At 30.6% G+C, this 26571-nt stretch overlaps 2 protein-coding genes and 1 pseudogene across 11 annotated transcripts; all 3 read right to left on the reverse strand.

The window, feature by feature from the left end:
* Positions 1 to 3382: 3382 nt before the first annotated feature.
* Positions 3383 to 9736, reverse strand: LOC129287480 (uncharacterized). 10 transcript variants are annotated; one of them, XM_054923655.1, is made up of 2 exons: positions 9149 to 9736; positions 3383 to 3815 (listed from the first exon to the last, which is right to left on the reverse strand). In XM_054923655.1, exon 1 carries the CDS (start codon positions 9619 to 9621, stop codon positions 9199 to 9201), a length of 423 nt encoding a protein of 140 aa, XP_054779630.1. In that variant the 5' UTR covers positions 9622 to 9736; the 3' UTR covers positions 3383 to 3815; positions 9149 to 9198. The 10 variants fall into 10 exon arrangements, with proteins under 10 accessions (XP_054779630.1, XP_054779632.1, XP_054779633.1 ...); XM_054923657.1 differs by lacking the exon at positions 3383 to 3815 and adding an exon at positions 4503 to 4603; XM_054923658.1 differs by lacking the exon at positions 3383 to 3815 and adding an exon at positions 5670 to 5686.
* Positions 7393 to 8154, reverse strand: LOC129287479 (CBL-interacting serine/threonine-protein kinase 6-like; annotated as a pseudogene).
* Positions 9737 to 16305: 6569 nt separating the features above from the next.
* LOC129287622 (auxin-responsive protein SAUR15-like) lies at positions 16306 to 16958 on the reverse strand. Its single transcript, XM_054923842.1, has one exon. The coding sequence runs from the start codon at positions 16956 to 16958 to the stop codon at positions 16452 to 16454; it is 507 nt and encodes a 168-aa protein (XP_054779817.1). The 3' UTR covers positions 16306 to 16451.
* Positions 16959 to 26571: the final 9613 nt, after the last annotated feature.

Here is a 26571-nt window from a genome sequence, read left to right on the forward strand (position 1 = left end):
ACGATCGTTTGTGAGGAGGAAGGTGGTTCGATGAAACGTTGTCAGAATTTTAAATCACTTTTTACATCAGATCCCTTTGCCACCCAATGTATGCAGAAAGTGATCATTTTTCCATTTTTTTAAAATTGAAAGCTCTTTTTACATTGGGTGTGAAGCACCCTATGTAAGATAAAGTACTTTCTGCATCGTTTGTGAAGAGATTTGATGTAGAAAGTCGAACAGTCAAGTGCAAATATTACAAAAGTTACTGCCTGGACTTTCTATATTGTTTGCCTTCCAATTGATGCAAAAAGTTCCATATAAAAACCTTAATTTGTACTAGTGATTAGCTTCTTCATTAATTCAATTCCAATTTGTGTGTGTGTGACTCAGATGATGAGATCAAGTGTGGGATATTCCTAAAGTTTCTTAAAGTCAATGACTTTGTGACTTAGTGGCATTAGGCTAATCACTCTTGCATGTGTAGTTTATGAGTTCAATCCCGCTAGCTTGTACAGAAAAAACTTCCTATATAAAGTCTGTGTGTACTTATGAGTGATCTCAAACGATCCTAACCATCGACAAGAGGCTGGTGGTGTAGACGGACATAGTTCAACACCCCGGGGCTTTCGTTGAATCCAAATGAAAGATCTCCCTACGAGTCCCATGATCTTGTCTACAATACACTTCCCCTCATAAAGCTCTTCATCTAACTCTCTCTTAGCTTCCTATTTCTTCATTGCATCATCTTCCGTTCCTTTTCCACCTTCAACAACTACGTACAACAACAATAAGAGCTAGCAAATCGGGTGGGTTGAACTTATTCGAATCAGGTTTAAGGCTGGACTTATTCGATCTAACCTAAATAAGCTCAAACTTATTAAAAAAAAACCAAAATATCCAAGTTCGGCCCTAATCACTTCTAGTTTTGGGCTAGCCCAAATACTTGAATTGTCAAATTTTTTAAAAGAATAAATTTTACTTTAAAATTAATTATTTTTATTTTATCAAAAAATATAAAATATATATACTTTTGAGGATAGTTAAAAAATGCACAACACTCATTTTAAAAACAAAATTGCAGGTCTTAAAGTTTACTCCTCGAGTTCTATTTATATGCTAGAGAATATTAAGTTTGGCCGGGTTTATAGGACTCTTAACTGTTTTTGTATATATCTTTAACTTTATGCCCTTATTAAATACTAAAAAAAATTATTAAAAACAGTTATTATTGTCGTTGTCAGAGGGCAGAAGTGGAACCTTTGTAAATTTTAAGATAGAATTAATGAAATTTAATTTAAGATTTTCTTTAATTCTGGTAAAACACGTTAGGAATGACTTATAAATAAAAATAAAGGTAGTAAAAATCAAAATTAAAATAAACTTTGAACATTATTTTGAGATATTTTATAAATTAAAGACAATAAATATATGACCGTGTGATGATCAACAACGTAATATTACAACTAAATCCAACCGTGTGATGATCAAATTCCACCAATATATATATATATATATATATATAAAATAATGATTCAGAAACCTTGTTCCTCAGATAGAGTAATTTGACATATCGTTGGCTAACAAGTGAGAATGATGAAGACGAATCAAAAGCATCACCAATATTAATGTTGTTGATTATGGTACGGTTATTGTTTTGTGGATCAGAAGAAACTGGCTACGGAATGATTGCTCAGATATTTGTTCCCGAATTGCATGACGTGAGATACACTTTGTTCATCGTAACCAAATAAGGTTCTCCGATGAATCTATATGAAAATTTATATGCATAATTAAGAGAAGCACACATATATCAGAGTCTTGTGCATGTTAATATAAAAGGGAAAAAAGAAAAGGTTGAAAAATATGAGTGTATATATACACACTCACATATATGTGACATGGTTTACAATCTGATGTTGTCATTCCAGAGACTCCTCGGTCTAATCATGTTTATCACTGCATATATATAGAATGAAATAAATGTAAGAGAAGTAATGAGAAGTTTTGTTTAGTTTCCATCCTTTGTAATTCTTCTTGCTTGTGAGTTTGTTGAGTTATTAGGGGGACAAAATAGACACAGCTGCCCCACATATGTCTAATTTGGTTCCACCAAACTATATATAATATAAATATATAAATATATAAATATATATATATATATATATTTAACTCACCATGGAGAGAGAGAAATAGAGGTCTCGATCACTTAACTTCTCAAAGAAGTAGGATCAACCTCTTTATCCCCCCCCCCCCAATACTTTACATAAAGTTCAGTTAAAAGGGATTCAAACAACTTATATACACTAATTTATTGGATTTTTACGGTGATTTTACCTAAAATAAAGAAGGAGATAGACACTTGGTGACGGCAAAAGCTATTAAAAATCAAACTGATCATTAAATCAATCAAGGTACTAATTAAAGGATTGATAGTCAAAATTATAATTGAACCGTAATTAAATTAATTATAAATAAAATATTTTGATTAAACCAGTTAAGATACCAGTTTAGTGGTTTATCGGTTTAATCAAGTAGGTTAACTCCAATTTTCAAACTATGATGTAGAACCAACATGTGTATCAAAAGTGGGATCCACTATTTATGTCTATTTTTGCTTTCAATGTGTGAACCTTCATGAAATATTTGGTATGCAAAAAAGTGTTTTCTAAGAAAGAAATATGAAATGCTAGTGGACCAAAAGAAAAGAAAGGAATATGAAATACTCCCATCTCATTTCCTTTCCAGACTCATGTCTCGTTTTTTTTCTTTTCCTAGAAAATACTTTTGCATCTACTAAATGTTGCCTTATACAAGGTATGGTACAGTGAAAATTTTTTTTCATGAGAAAACAAATGTGAAATGAAGAAAATGAAATAGGTCATTTCACATTTCTTTCTCGAAAAACACTTTTTCACTTACCAAAAGGTAATGTTTACTATATGTACAAAAAAGTGGTTTTTAAATTAAAATTGTAAAATTCACTTACAAATGCAAAAGTACAACTAAAATTTCGTCGCTAAACACTGTCACTAATTTATCTAATTAATAACAGAATTAGCGATGGAGTAGTATTGCAAATGTTTAGGCTCATCAAAATATCATTGCCACATCACTTCAATCTAATGGACTAGTGCCACTTAACTACCACCTCACCGCGTGCCACATCACCCATCACCACCTCACTACCATGTCATTCATTATTATCATGTTAAATATTATTACCTTCAATTGTCTCTTAATCAAGCTAAAACTCTCAACCTCACACCTTCTAGTACCTTAGCATTCAAACATTCCCATATGTAGGCATTGTTTAGTATGCAAAAAAAAGGGTTTCTGCAAAATATAAAATGCAGTTATCTCCTTTTTTTTAGGTTTATTTATCATTTCCTTTTTGAAAAATACTTTTTTGCATACCAAATGCTGCCTTAAGATGTCTATGTTGTTCCTATTTACATGTACAATCTGGTATCGATCATATTTGGTATGTAAGGAATCAACATTTAGATAGAATCATAAAATTAAGAGATAAATATATAAGTATACAAACCAATATAATCTTCCATCCAAGAAACACTGAAGAGGTCTCCCAAACAAGTGGCTTATTGGGTTGCAGCAGAAGGCTGAGAAGAGGGCAGTAAACAGCAAAACTATCCTCAGAAGCATATTGGAAGCAGAAAGGGGCAAAAACATTGAAGGCTTTGAAACATGCTTCCTGGTTCGCATGCCTCCTTGTATATATATCACCATCTCCTTCTACCCTTTGTTTTCATGCTTCTTTTTCAACACACCCATTAACTCGTCTGCATGTATTTCATCCCCCTCATTCGGCACGCCTGATTATATTATCCATATATAAATTAATTATAATTAATTAATTAATTAAAATTACATGGATATTATTGATCTCCCTTATTAGTGGCATATATGCATGGTCCCCAAAATTCAACTGTGAAAAAAAAAAAAAATCACAGCTCCAGCAAACTCTATGATTTTGGTGCTGATCACAGAAATGAACACTAATACTTGGTATCGTAATGAGATATATATGAATTGTTCAAAGTATATTTTGATATTATATTTAAAGTTATTAACATTTGATTTTTAAAAAATTAATAAATTCATTTTATTTTTTTAAAATGTGGTAGTAAGAAAATTTAATTTCATTTTAGATATTGTATAATTTATTATATAATTATTCAATCGCGACAAAAATAAAAATAGACTAAACCCTTCATGCGTATATCCAATCCATTTCTCAACTTCGTTCATATTTAATATGAAAATGAAATGAAGTGAAATGAAAATGATTTCTTTTGAATGCAAAATGTCTTTTATGTTCGGAAAAAATTATAATTTAATAACTTGTTACATATCTTAATTTGGGTGTAGGAATTTTTTACATAGATCTAACCAAAAGGGGTCTCATTTATTTGTTTTCTGGAAAATGAACTTTTTTTTCTTTTTTGCCCAAAGGAAAAATGAACTAATTAATCATCATCTGCAAGAAACTGATTACGTACGTACAAAACCAGGAGATCCATGATCTCCGTAGTAAATAAAAACCGAGTCTTAATGGCCACTGTCCACCACCTCACCGGAGCCACCGCTGAGGACAGTCCATCTGCCAAGAACAACGGCGAACAGGTTGTGGGCTAAGCCCATTAGAACTTGAACCTGAAAGCTTTGCTATATCCCTAAATCTAAGGTGAATTATCAAGGCTCAGGGCCCTAAAGCTTTTTTGTGTGTGTGTGTGTGTGACGTGTCTGTTATTTTTTTTTTTTTTTTGTGGGAAAAATACAGTTTAAATATTAAATATTCAAGACAAATCAAAATACAAATTTCATAAGTACAAATAAAAATTAAAAAACCATACAAATGTTCTGTAACATGATCTAGAAGTCTAATAAATCTCTAATTATCATCACTATCTACAAATAAAATATTTAAGTGTTTGATTAGTTTTTCAATGATTCAACACTTTAATGATTATGGTTTGGCTATTTGTAACTAAGACTGAATAGGAGAGTTCTTAGATGGCCAAAAAAACAAAGAGTAACATATTCTTAAATAAAAAAAATAAAAAAGGACTATTGGACTAGTCCTAAGTAAAGATGAGCAAATAACTCACGACCCGTAAAGCCCGCCCATATGCAATCTAAACAGGCAGGTCAAAATAATGGGCTAACCAGAGTTTGAATTAAACGGGCAGGATAGGTTATGAGTTGCCTCTTGAGCTACCTGTCCCAACCCATGTAGAGGTTTCTTTATAAATTAAAAAAAAAAGTAATAATTAACCACACGAGTAACTCGTATGGTTGCTTCCCGTGGAAAAGAAAACCCTCCCTCATGCTCATCTCCAATTCACACACTCGTGGCTGTTAGTGTTCTCAGGCGCCCTCGATCTCTTGTTCTCTCAAATCTCTCAACTCTCAAGTCTCATCTGCTCATCTCTCCTCGCATCGTTACTCGTCGCCGACGGATGTGGGACTGGAAGAATGAACTGCACACACGGGCTCCCTCGTCGTTAAGCTCACCTTCTTTGTTGAAACTATTATAATAGTTCTCTAAAACTTTCAGCCACTCGCACCGTCCATGCTCTTTTAGTCTCTTCTTCCCCTCGCTAGTCATCCGCGCTGTAGCCACGATGTGATTCCATTCCTGAGTCTTGACTTTAATCTTTAATCTATTTTTACTTTTTATTTCCTTTTTCAAAAAACAAAAAAAGTAAGCTGAAGTTTTGCTCCTTCGTTTATATTTATAAATGATCTGTTTCAAAACTAAGCGAGTGCAGATTTATGAGACTAATAAACCCTGCTATAAACTTAATTTTTGTGGTGGCAATCTAAGCTGAATGGCTGAAAGTTTTTTCCCCTATGTTGTTCCTCAATGTTGGGTGTTTGTACTTCTATGATGTATTCTCACCTGTTGTAAATTTGAATCATTAAATGAACCCTGGGTCTAAGTCTAAATGAATATTAACAATATATATATGTGCTGGTTTTCAGCATTTCAAAGAGATGAACAGTTTTATGAAAAAGATTGTAATTCAAACTCATCTCATTGATTGAATGCTCCTGCTGCCTACGTCTGTGGTTCCCTTAAAAAAATGATGATTTTTTTTTAAATATGGATTGTTTGCACAAGCCCGCCCAGACCCTTGACTAGCCCGTTTTCAGACGAGCTGAAACAGGCCACGTACGGTTACATCCTGCCCATTGGCCGTTGCTCAGCCCTAGTCCTAAGCCTGGCTTTTCTTTTTTGAAGGGTTTTTTAAAACTCAAGCTTGAAAATCTTGTCACTCACTTTTCTAACAACTTCGCAAACTCACCTATACAAAATATGGGGAAAATGACTCAATCCAAATTCACAGCTCTAGGTTCAACCCATCTATCTCGCTTACAAAGAATCATCATTGGTGCATAATACTTTTTTCTTTCCTTGTTGATATCCTATCCTTTGAGTCATCACAGATTTCACAGTTTTTGTATCTATTGATGAAAAGGCAATCATTCAATTAAGATTACATTTGTAAGATAATTAGTTGTTGAGGTCCTCAACTTGTGAATCAGATTTGGCAGAGCATTTTAGAACAGGGGAGTCATATTCTTATCTCGTTGAGGTTCTCATGTTATTCCCCATTTGGCAGGGCATTGAATCAGATTTGGTCTTCTCGATTCGTTGAAAGGTCATAGAAGAAAAGAACATGAGAACATTAAAATCTGACAAACAAACATAAGCTAATCATAGGGGTTAAAACGTATAGCTTCTTGTTTTTTGAAAGATCCTCTTACTAATTTATAATGTCAGATAAAAAGTATTCGCGCTCAGCTATCCAAATCAGCTCGTTATGATAATATTAGACGATCCAAACCATTTCTATTCACTCAAAAACTCATAGGCATGGTAACATTTAAGGTTTGGTTTGGATGTAAAAAAAGGGGCCAGAAAAATTATAAAAACGAAAAAACTAAAAAATTTCAAAAATAATAACTGCCTTTTACAATTTTTAAGAATTTTTTTTCTTAATCTTCTTTTTTCCTTGTTCAAATGAAAGGTTAGTTTCATTCCACGCGGTTGCTTTTACTCCTCCCCCCATTGATCTGTTCTATACTCCCAACCAATACATTATCAATATCAGCAATTATTTTGAACTAACCATGAGAGTCCTAGTATGTCCCCCAAATTAATTAATAAATTTTATAGGATTAAGATACAAATCTGCCCCGAATGTTTACACACAGGTACAATTGGTATCCTAATGTTTTTAAAGACACAACGTCACCCCCATATTTTTAAAAATCAAACAATGTCGCCCCACAATTACTTTAACAGCAAACGAAGTCATACATGTGAGCATCACAAACACATGGGTGCCAAGTTGGAAGGATGAAATTTTGACCATGTACACCTTAGAGGGATGTAGTTGCCGTCACGAACCTCATCTGCTCCTTTTCTTCCCTCTTCTCCGAGAAAAGTGACGACAAGTCGAATGCCTCTGGTAGGGATATCAAATGGAAAGCGTACATTATTGCTGGCTGATTCTACTTTGATTTCTCAAAATTATCATCGCACTCCGAATCAGACTCCTCTGTTTTCATCCTCATGCTCTTTGGGATTGATTTCTTGAAGAACGACGAGTCCATGATTTTTGACATTGTGATTCAAGTATTGGGGTTCGAGTCAAGGAGCTTCGTGATGAGTCTTCGAGCTTCGGATGAAAACCACGGTGGGCATTTAAAGTCTCCTTTATAAATTTTCTTGTACATTGAAACCAAATTGTCGTCCTGAAAGGGTAAGAACCCAACGAGGAGGACGCATAAGATGACAGCACAAGACCAGATATCCGCTTTTGCACCATCATAGCCTTTTTTACTAATTATCTTCGGAGAGACATACACTAGAGTACCACAGGTAGTGTGAAACAAACCATCTTGCCATAAGTGCTCGGAGAAAGCGCTAAGACCAAAATCTATGACTTTCAGGTTTCCATGCTCGTCCAGGAGCAAATTCTCCAGCTTGAGATCACGGTGTTAAATGCAACAGCTGTGGCAGAAATCAACGACGGAGATCAATTGCTGGAAATAGACTCTGGCCATGTCTTCTTTCAACTGACCTCAAGCGATTTTATTGAAGAGCTCGCCGCCTCGAACGAGATCCATGGCGACGTACATTAAATTGCATTTAATGACCTCGGCTGCATCCCTCCAGTGTGTATATGGTCAAAATTTCACCCTACCAACCTAGCACCTACATGTTCACAATGCTCCCATGTATGACTCCAGCTGCTGCTAAGGCAACGGTGGGGCAAAATTGTTTGATTTTCGCCTTTAAAAATGTTTTTAAATTGTGCCTCTGTGTAAACATTTGGGATAAATTTATACTTTAACCCAATTTTATACAATGCAATTGAAAATAAAAAATTAGATTCTAAAAAATCAAATCAATGACAGTTAGATTCTTGACAAAAAGAATTTTTAAAAATGAATTCTAAAAATTAATTCAGACACATGTATTCCAATTACAATCTAATAGTTATATATGAAACTGAAATATTATTTTTTCAGAAAATTTCGACCAGATCTTAACTATTATTTTCCCAAAATAAAAAAGGGGTTGAATTGCACTCAAATCATGGACAACACAAGTAAATAGTGCAAAATATTGTATTGTGTGGGATAAAAAGTAATTTTTCTGGGGGAAAAAACTAGCGGAAGATTTCCTTTTTTTTTTTTTTTTTGGGTTGGAGGACGATTAACTAGGGGCCAAAGAAGGAAGGAAAAAAAAAAAAAGGCGAATATGGATTCCTGGCACCACGTGTTATTAAATTTTGAAATACAGGTCCAACTTTTTTTCAACTGATTCTCTACCGTATTTGTGTTTGGGTCATGCTAGGTGAAATCAGAACTTATCCAACTCGGTTCAAATTCAAAACTCTGAATCTGGATGCTCTCTTAGCCAGAAAAAAAAAAAATTTTTTCTATTGGAAAAAATATATCCTTATCATAATTTTATTATACTAGATTAATCCATAAACTCGATATTTTAATATCTGAATTCTAGATGAAATACAATTTTCAAATTAGTTTCTACTTAAGAATTAACTGTGAATGGAATCTGAAATGAGATGCCAAATACACAGGCAGAGAGAGAGAGAGAGAGAGCTACCTTAGTGCATTATTGATGAATAGAGTAAACATGTCCGGCAGGATGGAGAATCAAGAAGAAGATCTAGTGGCAGAGGTAACAGAGTTCCAGATTTGAGCAAGACCTCCAAGAATTTGAGGCATTACAGCTCCGATTCCTTTAAGGGTGGCGCCGGAAGCGATTCCGATAGCGAAGGTCTCGGGATAGCCAGGCTTGGAATCGAGCTTCAGGTCGAGAATAGTGATGCGGCTGTTGAGGGAATCGATCTTTCTAGAAGAATCCGCCAAGAGTCTGTCCTTCTTGCCGCGGCCGGAGGATATGACTCCGAACAACGCCTTCTGTAGATCGTCGATGACCTTCACGGCGGCGGCGTTAGAGTCGAGGCCTTGCGATTCGTAGTGAGATATCAGCTCTTGCGGCGTCGGCGGCTTCCTCTTCGAAGGGGTTTTAGGTTTCGATGAGGTGACATTTTTGGTTCTCTGCGGCTCCTCCATTTTCGATTCGCTAAACCCTTATCGGAGTGGGAACTGTTGAACTGAGAATCGCTATCACATTCGTTTCTTGCGCTCTTACGTCTCTATTTTTCAGGTTGGAAATTTAAATCCAATAAAATTAAATTAAATCTCTTCGAATTTGGTGGTGACAAGGCAGTGATGATATTTATACCTCGACACATGAATTGGCAGAATAATCACAGGAATAATTCAAATTCCCCTCAATATAAACAAATATCACAAATTATATTTATAACGAAGCATAATAAAATGAAACTATTTTTGTATTGGGCCTAAACGTAATTTTAATTATATGATCTTTATTTGGAAAAATATAAATATTTATCCCTATAATGTTATCGTGTTTTATTATTAATTTTTATATTTTTTTAATATTTTAAATCTTAGTTTTTTTAGTCTACAATATTAATTTATCTATTTTTAAATATGTACAGAAAGACAATGATATAGTACTAATAACAATATTAAATTATGTGAAATTTAACTAACAATGTTAATGAGGCTGCTAACATATTTAAAATACAATTAGTTGACAACTTAAATTAGGAGAAGATAAAAAAAAAATGACAATTGCAAAAAGTGATTTCTAGTCATTATGGGTTACTCACTTTATTTCATATATCAAATGCCATAATTTAACATCAGTAATATCACATTATTGCCCCTCTAGATATATTTAAAAATAAAGAGATTATTGTAGTAGATAGAAAAAATTGTAAGGACATAGAACATTAAAAAAAAAATACATAGGCTAAATATAAAATAGGATAATTATAAGTATCCATAGTTATGGTTTTCCTTTTATTTTAAAACTTACAATAGCCTCGGTCTTTATAGATCATCACTAAAAAAAAACATAAAGATAGTTTATGATGATATATGATTAAATTTAAAATTGATGAAAAAAATGAATTATTTAATTTCTTTCAGTGAAATATAATGTTATTAGGAAAAAGAGAAATAGGGATAATAGAGCTTTCAATTTCTTAAGATTGTCTCTAAGTCTAATTTTTATTTTTTATACTGATTAGTCCTTACAGTTTCTTAGATTATTGTGTTAGTTTTTTTTTTTTTTTTTTTGAAAAGGCAAGAGCTAGTTCTTTAGATCTTTAAACACAAACTAACTCTCAAGTTAATTTAAGAGAAAACACAGTCATTAGTTTCTATAGTTTTATTATATTTCGCTTTTACTTATTATAATTTTTTTCAATGTTTTTAATCCTTATAAGAATTGAAACTATTGAAATGATAGAGATCTTAGTAATAAACATTATCCAATCTTATTAAAATTATAAGAAATAAAAACACTAAAAATACTAAAAAAACTAATGATTATGCTTTCCCTTAATTTAATATGAATAGTATATTTGTTAAAATTTATGAGTCTATTTATTTTCTTACCTAAATAATTACACTTTTTTTATTAGTATGCATAGCTGCATGTCATCAATGTTTCTTTATTCATGTTAATAAATTTTAATAATGTTACCTCCTCTTTAAATAAATAGCATGATCCCATGCATTGCAAGCTATAGTTTTATTAAATCAATAATTAATGCAAATTTTAAGAACCAAATTAACAAAAATAAAATTTAAGAAACTAAATCGATAACTAAAACAAATTTAAAAAGACTAAAAGTTTTATTATTCTAAAGAAATACAAACACAACATCTCTTTGCCACTTGTCTATTCTTAAGAGTAGTATGGAATGATTGTCTCTTGAATCAAATTTATTTGCAAATAATGGGAATTTAAATGGCCTGTTTTCCTTTTCTCACAACATCTTGTGGAAAGAATCTTAGAGGATGAACATATTCAATACATTCTAATCCTACATACTATATGGCAGTATTTTTAAAAATTAGACTGGTCGGTCGGTCTGATTTCCAATCTGATTTATATGAGAAAATCATTTTGGAGGTTAAGTCGGGTTGAGCCGTTTCGAACCAGCAGTCGGATCAAGAATCAAAATCAAGTCGGGAACCGGTTCTGATTTTCAAAAATTGAACTGTTAAAAAAATTTTTATTTTTTAAAAAATAATTAATTTTTTTAATCATTTGATATTATGTTTTATCATGTAGCTTGTTAAGTCATGATAAACTTAAAATATTTAATTTTTTTAAGTTAACTAGAAATTTCATATGTATTTTTTATATTTTGATTATTATATACATATATAATTTTTTTAATTTAATTATTATGTCATTGGTTTGACCATTGATTCAACCCGATTGAACCATGCGGACCGTGAACCGCTGACTTTTCCGCTTCAATATTCAGTCCGATTCTAAAAACATTGTTTGTATGGCAAAAAAAGGAATTTCACAATTCACAAAATAGCACAATGATTTGCCCGATGAAAATCAGCTTCACTTCCATCTAACGCGTATTTGTCATAAGAAATGTGAAGATACCAACTTACCTGGTGAAGTCTTACGATCATCTCAAATTTCCAAGTTTCATGAATAGATTCTTCACCTCCTTTGATGGTTTCTTGCATGCGGGAAAAATGAAGATCATATTTTTATAAGATTAGCTTAGTAATTTATTTAAATGGAGAAGAGTTGCAAAGTCGAACCTGTTAGGATAATAGTCACAGGGCCATCCTTTCTTTGCAAATGAATGTCTTCGCTCTATTCTCCATTCAATTTGTAGCTTCATATCAAGCGAGAGGATCATGCTTCGTTCCATTTTCGTTGCTTGCTTTAAATTAATATTCTTTCATTTACAAGACACCAATCAGGTCACTCTATCATCAACGTAGATCTTTGCTATTAGTTAGATAACTTCTCCTAGGCCAACTTAGAAGCTTTTCCGGATTGGATAATTCTTTTTTTTTTAATTTTTTTTGGTTTTTTCGTTTTCATGTATCTATAGTATCGTGTGCAATATAGTTTGATCCTTTGATCCAAAAAAAGATAAAGAAAACCATCTAATTATTTGACTTGGTTAATAAATTTTGAATTTTCTGAATTGATTAAGTTTAATGGAAATTTTCCACAACATTTTTCAATTGTATATTTTTCATTTCCTTTATAGAAAACATATACGTTTCTACCTAAAAAATATTGCATAAAATTATCATTTTAAAGAGACCTTTTTTGTTCCTTCTAATAACAATTATTAGATTTTTAACAAAGATTGAAAAATCTTCGCAGTTACACTTTTTTTTCAATTAAATTATGCTAAATTTCAATATTTTCATTTAGAATACAAGAGAATTTACTCCTATTGCTGGACCTGAATCACAATAATTCGATCCTTTTTGTAAATAACAATAACAACATTATGATCTTCTTGTTATGGGTCCTCATATCAAGCCCATCGTTACTTTATTTGTTTAATTATAATGGGCCTCATGGCCTTTAGGTGTGCATTTGATCCAATCTAAAAAAGGGTGTAACGACGTCGTCGTGGCCGTGACGTTAACAATCGAAGATGACGAATTGTTCACTGCGTTTTTGGGGGCATATGGATGAGGCTATAAGCCCAACAGCAGACAAATCAAACCCAAAAGAAGAAACAAAGCTACCTAAATTAAACAAAAGGTTCATAGAGTCACAAACAAAAATTGTTGGTAAAGATTTAAGGATTAAGAGTTCAAAATATCCTTAAAGTGCACATAAAGAGTCATAAATGATCTATGTTCCTTAACCTTTAAGATTTTCAAAATTTTCATCCTGCGCTTTTTACAATCAATTCCTCCATTAGCTAGGCTCACATTAAATTTTTTAATATTTATTTATTATCAAATATTGCATGATGGGGCCCACCAATTTTTTTATATTTTTTAATAATTTAAAAAATTTCTTTCCCTCTCTCCCATCTCTCCCCCTTCCTCTCTCTCTCTCTCTCTCCCTTTCCTCTTTATAGTCTCTCTCTCTTCCATCTTTGCCACAAGTCCGGCATCCTCTCTACATTTTCCACTTTTTTCTCCATTCCTTCTCTACATTCTTTATTTCCATGCATGCATGGCATCATGATAGTTGACCTCATCTCCCACAACCCCTCCCTTGCCAACCTCCTCAAATGCATCTTAAACCAATGCAATGTTGATGGCCTCGCATACTTCAGCTACAAGGCCATCCTCGATAGCCTAGGCTAGCCATGTCCTTCCAGTCACCTATGTTGTCTCCAATGGCGTCATGACCTTTTTTTGTCAAATTTACCAATGTTTGGGTTGTTCATGGTTCAAGATGAGGACTAGAGAGAGAGAGAGAGGGAAAGGAGGGAGGGAAAGAGAAAGCAAAGCTCAATGACAATGGTTTGGCCAATAGCTCACAAGTCTTTGGTGAACTTATCACTACTGGCTCAAGACCGCCACTTCATCCATCCAAAACTTTACCTCATCACTTCAACCCCTACATTTTTGAGCTTCTCGACAAAATTTGGGTTAGTAGATGCATTGCATAAGGAGTTGAGAAGAGTGAGGTCGGCGACAACATAAGGTCAATAAGCACTAAAGCAATGAAGGCAGCATCATTGATGTTACCAAAGCTGAAAGGGAAGGTGAATAGGAATGGCATTAGGGGAATTGACGCTAAACGTATCAATGCATGCCAGATATGGTGGTGAATGTGGAGAAAAAGGCGGTGATGGTAGAAGACATGAACTCCAAGATGGACTTGGATGCCAAGGCAAGTTGAAACAATTTAAAGACATCAAGCTTTGGTGCACATCAAAAATGGGATTTAGATTGGAGCTTTGCTACAAATTGATGAAGTGCTCTGTAAAGAAGTAAACGAGGGATGAGCTCTAGATAGAGGAGAAAGTGGAGGGGGGAGAGAGAGAAGTGAGATGAGATTAAAAAAATATAATAGAAAACATAAAATGGGTCCCACTGTTGTATTTTATTATTAAAAAATTATTTTAAAAATTCACATGGCTCTTACTTAATAGAAGAATAACGTTAGGGTATAAAAGATCAAATTTTTAAAGTTGAAAGACAATATTGACCCTAAGTTGAGTTTAGGATCTCTAATGATCTTTCACGTATATTTGAGGGACAAAATTGACCGTCAACCCAAGATTTAATCCATATTCAATAAAATTATGAGTTCAAATCTTACTTATGATGTGAGGGCCTAATTGATGGGAAGTGATGTGCAAGTATCCATGTAAGAACTTCTTGAATTTGGAAGCATGCCTTAACCCTAATGGGTTATTTGGATTCAGCTCACATAAAATTTTGTTTATAAGAAAAAAAAAAAGGTTCATAGGGTCAAATGAAAAAATATATTAAAAAAAATTAACTTGAGTAATCTGGGAATGATGATATGAGGTAGGAAACCAATAAAAATATTGGTACTTGTTAATATAAAATATTTTTCAGTTGGCCAAAAGATCATAAAATATTTTTAAATTAGGTTATTTATAAAAAAAATACGTTTGAATCTTTACTTTAAAACCATATCTAAAATGTTAAATTGAAAGGTGCAGAAATTATTCACTTTATTTTAAAAACCACATCTTATTAACATAATTTTCATTAATAAAATACAATGTTGAATGTTGATTACTCTTCTTGAATTTTGTAAAACACGAGATAATATAACATCAAAAAGAAAAAGTTGTGGTTTCGATTTTCAAAAAAAATTTATTTTTTTAAGAAACACAACTAAAAATAAATTTGAAGTAATTTTTTTCTGAAAATGGAAAATCAAACAAGCTAATAATTATATATATATATATATATATTGGGTAACAAGAAGCTACATTTTTCCTCCTATTTCCTGGTATGGTTTTCTCATCTTCTATCTTTTGGATTTTATTAAAACACAAAGGCTTAATCTAGAAGTAAGTGCTGCATGCAAATTGCAACATATTATATTCTATACTTATCCAATAGTTTCACTGAATCAAGCTTGCCCTCTTATCTCTGGCATAGGAAAATTTTTTCCCCCATCTGTATCTCCGCAGTACATTTTTCCTAATTAACTTGTGCACTTAGACATATAATTTCCTTAATATTCTTTTTCCTTATTATTTCTGGTTAAAGCGTGAAGTCTGTAAACAAGAATTGAACTACATAAAGACAGTTTGAATGTAAATCAATCAATTCACCGAAGTTTGTGACTTATTTGGTTTGATATGATGAGCAGGTTGGTTTGATTTGTATGAATTTGGACCAAGTTTATTGTTTTTGTGATATATTTTTCATAATCAATAAATATTCATGATCATTGATAATTTTTAACTATTAATTACTATTTTAATGAAACATAGCTCTTGAGGACAAAACGAATATTTTTTAACAATTAATTAACACCTTTATTTAACTTTTAAAAATTAATGTTATTTTTAAAATACTTAATTATAAAATTAAAAAATTATCATAAACAATCACATACAATATTTGCTAATTGAAAATACTCTTTTACCAATCGTTCACAAATAACTAAATTTGAAAATAAATATAACAAAGTTCGGTTCAAGTTCCAAGTGACAAATATCTAAATTGAACCAACTCAATTAATTTTGCTAAAAGAAAAAAAAAAATCAAATCAATTTATGTCAATCTGGTTGGTTTGGCGTAAATGGTTCAAAATTCCCTTAACACTAATCTTTCTATGACCCTATTTCAAGCTAGTTAATTTGAAAATTATATATATTATATATACTTGATCAATAACGAGAATATATCATATATTATGCCATAAGATAAAGGATTATTCAAGCTCTTTTAGCTTCCCTCTGAAATTCACCTTGTTTCTCTTAAAGTAAAACCAGGAAAAGGATCACTGGTCTCGTAATTATGAAGATTAAGAAGAAGACGACAGATCAAATAAGAGAGAGAGAAAGAGATCATCATCTACAAGTTTGAGCAGCATGATGAGTGGGAGTAACCTCACAATCTGATCCATAACAACTAAAACCGTCCTTATCTTCCCCGAAGAACATCGGTCTCTTATCTTCTACCACCTTCAATACCTTCTCGAACAAGGACACGTGGCATGGAATCTTGAGTACTCCCTCTTGATGGAATCCGAATTCCTCTTCAGCTTCTCTCAGTAGAACCTGAAATGCTGGGTGTGATAAGTACTCCGTCGGGATTGTGAATCTCTTGAGCTCTTCTCCGACGCAGATCGCCAGAAAACCTTTTGGCACAACGACGCTATTGCTGTCGGAGCATGCTGAAACGACGTCGGTGAATGACAGAGTTCTTTTGAAGAACTTCATGCCTTTGTTACTGCCGCTGGTGGCGGCTCCGGCGACAGCCGCGGCAGAAGAAGCAGTTGCGAGTTTCTTCCACTTCTTGAGGATTTGTTGAAGTTTAACGATTTCTCTGATTTTGTTAGACTTCTTTGAATCCATTATTCGATGCTTCATGCATGTGGGTGGGGTGGTGGGGGCTTGGATTTATGTACACTATTTGTGCTCAGATTTATGATATTTTATATTTGTAGACTGATTCTATGTCGATACACCAAATTAGTAAGAAACTGAATACAATTTCTTTTTTTATGGAAAAATGATCATTTATTCTATAAAGTTTAAACCATCTATTTTTGTCTTTAAGTTTGAATTGGTGTGATTCAAATTTTTAATTAAAAATAAAAAAATTATCGAGATTAACTGAATAATTATATTTTATTTAGAATATTACTTTTTGTTAAAAAGAAATTATTTACTTGCACACCCTCGCTAGCTAGCTCTATTGTTTCGTACTAGCTTTGCATCATATGAAGGGATTTAATTTCTCTTAAGTAAGGTTAATTAAAAGTTAAATTTTATATATAGATAAAAAATTATGCGTGAGCCACTCTCTAAAAAAAATGAGAATTTGATCTTGTGAAATGTGAAAAATACTTTTAATTAAATCTGCAGGGTCTAATTGTTATTAAAATTTTGATAAAATAATAAAAATACTCCTTAATTTAAGAAAGTGAAAAAAATTATGGTGAGAGAAAGTTATAAATGCCTAAACCACTTTCATCATTTACTAAATCAGGCTTGTAAATTTCAAAACTAAAATTGTGAATAAAAAAAATTTTTGCTAATTAAAGAAAAATTGTGAAGAAAGTTATGAATGCTTATACCGCTTTAGTCATTTACTAAAATTTGTGAACTACATAATTAAAGTTGTGAATGAAAAAAATTTTGTACACTTTATTATATTAAATGAAGAAAAATGAAGAGAAAGTTGTCCATGCTTAAACCACTTTAGTCATATACTAAACTAGACTTGTAAATTCTAGAACAAAAAAAACTTTGTTACACCTTTTCAATTAAGAGGTATATTTGTCATCTCATTAATAACTTTAATGATAATTAGGTCTCTTAAGACTTAGAAGCTATTATCACATTTCATAGGACCAACTTATCATTTTTCTATTTTGGATGTATTTTTTTGTCATTCTTCCAATGTATTTTTTTTTTTAATGAATCAAACTCGGTTTATCTAGAGGTCAAACAAATTGGTTTCCCGGGATAAGCTGGGAAATAATATTAATTTAATTTAGTCTGATCTTAAAACTTGAATTATCATTGTATATTTATTTATTGGACAAAATGAAGCGTTAGAAGATCGTGGAAGATGCTCATGGCACTTTAATTTCCGTGTAATTAGTAAATTTGCATTTTTTTAAAAAAAATCAACAGACAAATCCAACATGCAACATGCAGTGGCCGGACCTCTTGATTAATTACCTCACAAACAGGACGTGAAAGTCCTTTAATTTATTAAATTATATATATATATATATATATTTTATTTTATTTTTGGTTGACTTCTCGCTTGAATGATGAGTCATTATTTCGCTTTTATTTCATTTATTGGAAAATAATATAATTTAAAGTCGGCACTTGATCTGTTCACATCTTATCTTAATCTTAATATTTTTTTTGACCTTCAAATCTTAATCTTGATATTTAGAAGTAGCAAACGGAGAAATCCTTCTGTAACTTAATAATTTTTAATATTAAAAAATTCATGAGCAAACCAAATATATATCAAAATCTATTTATTCTGCAAAAAATAATTTTTTTAATTTTATTTTTACCCTCCATTGGATGCCTAAAAATATTAAACCTCAATTAGGGGTAATTTTTTTTTTGTAAGAGATATTTTTAAAACAATTTTTAATAATTATACCTAAAAATTATATTAAAACTTTTATTTAGGAATAAAAGGAGGAAGGTAAAAATTAGAACTTCTATATAGGGACGGAGAAAAAATAAGAGAAGAATTATGTTTTTTCTTTTCCATCAACAAAAAAAATTATATTAATTACAATGATTAAGGCAAGTTGCAAATAATTAGTACGGATATAGTGTACCTGAAGTAATAGTTATGATTTTGAATCCTAATTATTTGATCAAACACACGAGATCACATGCTCCTATATCCACCACTTTGATTAGAGTACATGCTTCTTCAGATCTGACCCTAATTAATATAATCATTTATTGGAACGATGTTTAAGCTTTTTCTCTGTTCTTTCTCTCTCTGTTTTTTTTAAAAAAACTTATATTCTTTTTTTCCTTAATTGTAAAATCATATATCAAATATTTATAATCAAGAAATTCTCAAAAATTTATAACAAACTCAATGTTTCTCGATCTATTCTGACTTTTTAGGATCAATAAAATGATCAAAATATCCTTCTTGAATTAAATTGAATAAGACATATGACAAACTTAACAAGTAATGATAGAGGACGACAATTATATTATTAAAAATTAACTTGACAATATCAATTATAAGTCAAACACTTCTTCTTCTTCTTTTTTCTCTCACATCATTCTTTTTTTTTTTTCCTCATTTGTAAAATCATATATCCAATATTAATAATCAAGAAATTCTCAAAAATTTATAACAAACTCGATGCTTCTCGGTTTATTATGGGCTGTTTCGGATCAGGCATATTGGTGGGGTTATTAAATCCATCCCAATTAATTTTTTTCGTACTTTTTACACAAAAATTGTTTTATAGTTCTTCTTTTTATATCTCATGTGTAGTAAATTGATTTTATAATTATTGTAAAGAACTTTTATGATTTCTAATTTTTAATTTAATTTAAAATTTCAAAGTAATTTTCATACTTAATGTTTTACCTACACGTATCTTTTTATTTTTGCAATCCTATTCGAAACACTTAATTGGCCTTTTTTTTTTTAATGGATTAGATAGGCATTTGATTTGGGTGCTAGTAAAATCTAGCTTTCGTATGGTGTAACACCTATGATCTTCTGCTTAATATGTTATCCCATAAATAACATTTTTATCAAAATGTTTTTTTCAAGAGTAAAATACATTGAACTCCTCGCTATTTTTCATTAATTACATATATCTTCCATCCATATTTAAAACCCATATGAGCCTTCTTTAATATCAATAGTTACTAGACGCAAACTTCCTTCCATTTTTAGGATTTTATTTTCATTCATCTAATTGCTTGTTGAGTTAAATCATATATATTAGAACCAGATATCTCTCATAAAACAAAAATGTTATCTAAAAGTCATTTAAGATTATCCAAAAAAATGTAATGATATCCTTTCTTTAACATTTTTATTCATATTATAATTTTTGTAGTTATGAAAATTTATTTACTTAGTGTTTTCTAAAAAAATAAAATAATTAAGTTGGCTAAAATAATATTTCAAACATATACGTATGTTAACTTAATGAAATAGAGATTTAATATAATTAAGAATAAATTAATCAATACAATTTATGTTTATTTTTCTTTAAATTTTATAATTTTAAACAATATTTTAAAATTATTTATTTAAATATTGTAATACTAAATTATTTAAAGATCCTTAAATTGGGGGGAGAGAGTGGACAATTAGATTATAAGGTAAATTAATAATTTAAATTTTTTCACATAATTAAATGAAAAATTAAATATTTTAGAATCTTTAACAGAATATTCTTAACATTGTTAAAAATTAGATTAAAGTGCAGGTTTTGTGAACAGAAAGAAGGTCTATATAATTTTAGTAAACTAGAATGGAGAGAACTGTATTTTGCTCTCTTTTGGTATTGATTTAATTTTTTTTTTCATGAAAATGAGGCTTTATATTCGTTTCAATAGTTTTTTTTTTTAAGTTCAAAGCAAATGCAAAATCATATCCTATGATTTTTCAACTAAATAATAAGGCGGCTTCATAATCTCATCATGGGCATTATTCTACATCATATCATGTGTCTAATATTTGTGTGAAAGCAACTGCCGCCAGACGCTTGATTCAACTAATAAGCGAATTTTATCAGCTTAACTAAAAAATACAAAGGATCTTAATCCAAATTAGTATAGGTCACGTTAAAGTCCTCTTAGCTCAACATGAAGCAGGCCTGCGATATACTGGGTACTTAAAAAAAAATATATGCGAGGGCTTTTTTTTTTTTTTACCAGATTAATGTGATGATTTTAAAGTTTAGGCCATTATATGATAAAATAATAAAATAAATAGTTTATGCTTATTGCTTACGTCAGACATGCGAAAAACATACACCGAATTCCCATAGTATAATGGACGGCATGAATTAACACAGCTCATTTGTTTGACAAATAGTAAGAAAAATTACATAAAAGTTCCATGAAGCAAGCTTATTTATTAATAAATTCCATGAAATTTGGTAACCACAGCCAGGCCTTCTATATGTAATTTAAAATTAAGCTACAAAGACAATAATATCCCTATTAAATATATATTACACCAATTAAATAATTAATTTATAACTACTTCATCAGTAATTTATAAATATAATTTCAACATTTTATAACTGTAACTTCATATATCAAATAGTTAAATAATCATGTGTTACTAACAAAATTTAACATTAATTTTTTACAACTACTTTATCAATAATTTACAATTATAAATTTAACTTTTTACAACCGTAACTTCATATATGTAATATAGTTAGACTGATTTGTTTAGTGGATTAAGGTGCATTTTTACTTTTAAAATTTTTCACTAGGAGCAATTTTATTTTGTATAATAAGTGGGGTAATTTTATACCCTTGAACTATTTTTTTCAAGGAGGCCAAGCACCCTGTAAAAGGGGTTTTTTGCTCTTCGAATGAATAGTTCAAGAGTAAAATTGACCCACTCATCAGCACAAAGGTAAAATTGCTTATCGAGAAAAAGTTTAAAGGTAAAATTACACCTTAACCCTAGTTTAATTATTAGATATGTTATAATTGTAAAAAATTAATTTATAGTTGTAAATGACTGATGAAATAGTTATAAATTATTTAACTAATATAATGTGTTTAATAGGGGTGTTATTGTTTTTTATCCCAATTTTAAATCACACTTAGGTTCCCATGGATTTAATTATGATTTTTGAATTTCATGGGATATATTTATAAATAAGTCTATCCACAAGATTTATATGTAATTTTTCTTAAATATAATATAACAGGTTAGGAAAAAATGGAAACTTTTATATGAAAACTATTTTTTCTAATCTTAAATATGGAAAAAAATATTTTTGGTCCAAAAAAAAATGTGGAAACATATGTAAAATATACTGTCTGACAATAATAATTACAATAATGAATAGCAAATGCTTTGAATTTTTTAGTAAAAAAAATGCCTTTTCATCTACATTAGCCAAAAAAAGGGAAAAATAGTATCCAAGGACCGCTAAGGAAAATTAATATCAATCAAGAATCAATTGACTTCAAATTTACATTGCAATTCCTTATTCCTTGAGTGGCAACATTTTATTTAAGAAATAATTAGTTTAGGTGGCCACAGGAGGGTTTGATCCCATAATCCCTGGCCACCTAAAAAATTTTTACAAATATCATTTGTTAATCTGATATGAACAATTACAAATTGAGAGCTTTAAAACTTCACGCATTTTAATTGTTAAACGTCGGAATGTATTGTTGTTAATCACGAATAGGTTGTTGTCAAAACTCAAACAGATACTTGTTAATGAATGACTAATACGTACAACTAAGCCCTTCCTATTAGTTTTTCTAACTTATTAAAATCAGAATATATTGTTATTAATTTTGAATAAACTGTTGTGAAAACCTCAATGTACACTTGTTGATGAAGGACTAACATATACATTTAAGCACATCTTATCTGTTTTCTAAACTTGTTAAAGTTCGAATGAACTATTGTTAATTTAAAATGAATTATTGTCAAAACTCGAATGGATACTTGTAGTTGATAATTAAAGGCACAAGTCTAATGGACTGCTCTTTTCTAACTTGTTAAAACCTAAATGGACTGTTGTTAATTTAAAATGAGTTATTGTCAAAACTTAAATAGATACTTGTTGATAAAAGACTGACTCATACAATTATGCCAATTCTACATGCTTTTCTAGCTTATTAAAGCCTGAATGGACTGTTGTTAATTTAAAATGAGTTGTTGTTAAAATTTGAATGGATATTAAATTAATAAATATCTATTCAGATTTTGACAACTCATTCTAAATTATGAGCAGGGATTTTTTTTATTTAGACTGCATTAGTCTTGGTTTTAGCGACATGGATTTTTTTTTTGGTCAATGCTTATTGTAGAAAATTTTGCTAAATTATTCGAAGGCATTTTCACACAAGTTTAGGGCTTAATAAATGGTATCAAAACAGTTTTTTTTTTCCAAAATATAAATGAATACAAAATTGGAAATATATAATTACACCTTATGCTTGCATCGCTTCCATTCATTAACAAATGGTATTAGAGACATTTTTTTAAAAAATTTTGGGCATATGTTAGAATTGACACTCTCCAATGAAGTTGAGCTTAGAAGAATTTGGCTTCAAATTAAAGCAAAGTATGATCGGAAAAAATAAATACATTCTTGAAAGAACTATACTATCTATTTCTATTTGGTCAGTGAAAAATTAACTATCATGCACTTAGCTTTTATTCTCATGTAGTTGTTTTAGTTATACTTAAATTTTCACTAACTTAAAAGGATTTGAATTCAATGAATGGCCTAAGTTTACTCATTCAATAAGTTTCTTATGTTACATGATGACAACCATTCGATTAATCAAACGACTATAAGAGATTTTATCATGTAATATTCAAAGGGTACCAATTTAAGATTTTTAGAGGGGACAATATATGTGAGAAGTACTTTAATTGCAAGGAATGTTTCAAATTTTTGGAGAGAAATGTATCTTAATAATAGTTAAGTATTGATAAGATTTAGTGATTGTAATTAAGACACTCATTGAAGGAATAGACTTAAGTCACTCATTGGATCCAAATTCAACTTTAAATAGTTTTTTTTTTTGACAAGCTTGCTAATGAGACTCATATGGAAAAATTGAAGCACTTGAGGATGAAGAGAAATAAGTAAATTAAATACTTTGAATGTTATCATTCTCTACTTTTCCTGTTCTTGGATGTAATTGACTAAAGTAGTAATCTTGTTTATTAAATTGCACACCGACATTTAATTCCAAACTAATAATGATTTTTCTTTTATTTATATTATGTGGTGTTTTCACACAAGTTACGGGCTCAACAAATGGTATTAGAATTACTAGAATTTGCCAGAAACTTACATATTGGTATTGGGTTTGCCTTAGTTTCATGGTATAGACTTGGTTTTTTCATGCATATGTCATCACCCATATCAAAAAATTGTGTTGGGTTATTGTATGGTATTTTAATGCAAATTTTCATACTAATTAGTGGTATCAAAGCTAAGTTTTGCCTGAGAATTCTGTGAAGATAAAATAAAGGCATATAATTAAACATAGGAGGAAAATTTAGGCCAAGCTCGAATAAGCACAACAAATCTTACAGAGCTTAGGAAATAAGGGGTTTCTTTAGGATTATATTCAAGTTTTGCGTGTATATACTTGGAGAAGTTCAGTCCAAACCCTATTCCCAAATACAAACATTTTTTTCCAAGAGTAACCCATAAGGAAATTGGTGTGAAAAGTGAAAATTGCCCCTGAAAAAAAAAAAAAAACTTGTTCATTGACTTCATTCTCTCTCTCTCTTCTCTTGCTCATGCAGTTGCTTTTGATTGAGGAATGATGATTTCAAATATATCTGTCAATACTAACAATGAAGCAAAAATAGCCTAAAATAATTGTTCTATTGAATGAGGGACTATGTGTGTATATTGATGAAAAATAAACAACTTAAAACAAACGGTTCAAAAATATAGAAACAAACATATTTTAGAAGAGTAAACTGAATTAATCAACGTATCCTTGAATAAACCACCCATGGACTAGAGTATATAATATTTAAAAAATACATAATATATCATGGAGTTACATGTTACAATGAAAACTAGTCAAGATATATTCATGTTTATTACACAGAATACAATATAATGAAAAATGTAATTTTGTATATGAAAAATGTCTTTGGTACCATTGAACAAAATAAAACAATATAATTAAAGAGAAAGGTATTGTTGAGTAAAGTTTTATTTTTTGGCCAGATTGAGTAAAGTTAACATAAGTATAATAGATACTGCATATATATTTTAATTGTGCAATGAAAATGGAATCCATGGCCATTCATTATATTACATTGGGATTCAACATTATCAATGAGAATGAAAACTTGTATTATTTTTGTATGACACAACAAAGGCACATTGAAAAAACCCTTGGAAAAGTGGAAATGAATTAAAACTAGCTAGCTTCTCAAAAGACTTGATCTCAATAACACAAGGTTTGAGGGATCATAAAGTTATTCTTTTGTGTCTTCACACAAGTCACATACCCAATAAATGGTATTAAAACTATGTTTTGTCAAGGTTCTGTTTATTCAAATTGGGCTAGCCTTGGTTTCAGTAGTAGGGATTGGGTTTATTTGCTCGTGTCAATGCCTAGCCTATATTAGAAAATTAATATAAATTGTTGTGGGACATTTTCACATATGTCTATGGCTCAATAAATGATAGCAAAACTAAATTTTGCTCGAGATTTTTATGAATATAAAATCAAAAATATATAATAACACTCTATTTTTGAACTATTTTCATTCTTTAACAAATGGTATCAAAGATATTTTTTGTCTTTTAGACATATTTGACTTAATACTCTAATAAAATATAGCTTAAAATAGAGTTGGGTGTTAAAATGAGGCAGCGCATGATTGAAGAAAATAAATATATTGATGGAAGAACTTTTTAGCTATTTTCATTTTAAGCAAACATGTTAGAAGCTTGTCAGTGAAAAATCAATTTTCATGCACTTAACTTTTTCATGACAAGCTTCGAATAGGTTTGGTGAGAATGGAGGTAGACAAGGACATTCTTCCATCAATATATTTGGTATCTCCTATCATCCTTAGTTTTATTTTAGAGTTTAACTCTTCCGAGCTCATCTTAAGAGAAGAGTCTAAAGCTTGACATGTCAAAAGAAAAAAAATAAGTTAGGTAAGCTAATATGTATAGAATGCATGTCTTGTGTAATTGAATGAATTCTAAAGATCATGGAAACTTAAAATGGTTGCCATCATGACCCATTCCCAAACTTCACGATGAGAAGGAACATGAGTTGAGCGTGAACAATCTTATTTACAGGAGGAATGGAATGAATTGATGTGAATGAAGGAAACAAACTCAGAAAATGATAGAATTACAATAAGACTACTGGCCAAATAAACTGCCATAAAAGTATAGTAGATAGAGGAGTGATTGAATATGCTTATTTATTCTACATGGGTCATAATTATCGCACCCTCACCTTTAGTATAGGTTTCACAATTGACTCAAAATACTTTCATGTAGAATTGACGAGCATCTCTAATCAAATCACCTAGTTCTTCAATGATTATGTCATACTTTTCTTCTCTTGACCCAAATTCAGCGCTACCATGCACATCAATAATCAATCATTATTATGATCTTTGCACAATCCTATCATTCACAAGAGATGGGATAGAGACCTCATATTGTTGATTAAGATCTCTACCATTGGATCAGTTAATGCTATCTTGCAGTGAATGTGTTTGTCAAATTAT

This window comes from Prosopis cineraria, unplaced genomic scaffold (genome assembly GCF_029017545.1).
Source record: "Prosopis cineraria cultivar Desert tree isolate PC_DT_omini unplaced genomic scaffold, ASM2901754v1 PC12, whole genome shotgun sequence".
Lineage (NCBI taxonomy): Eukaryota > Viridiplantae > Streptophyta > Magnoliopsida > Fabales > Fabaceae > Prosopis > Prosopis cineraria.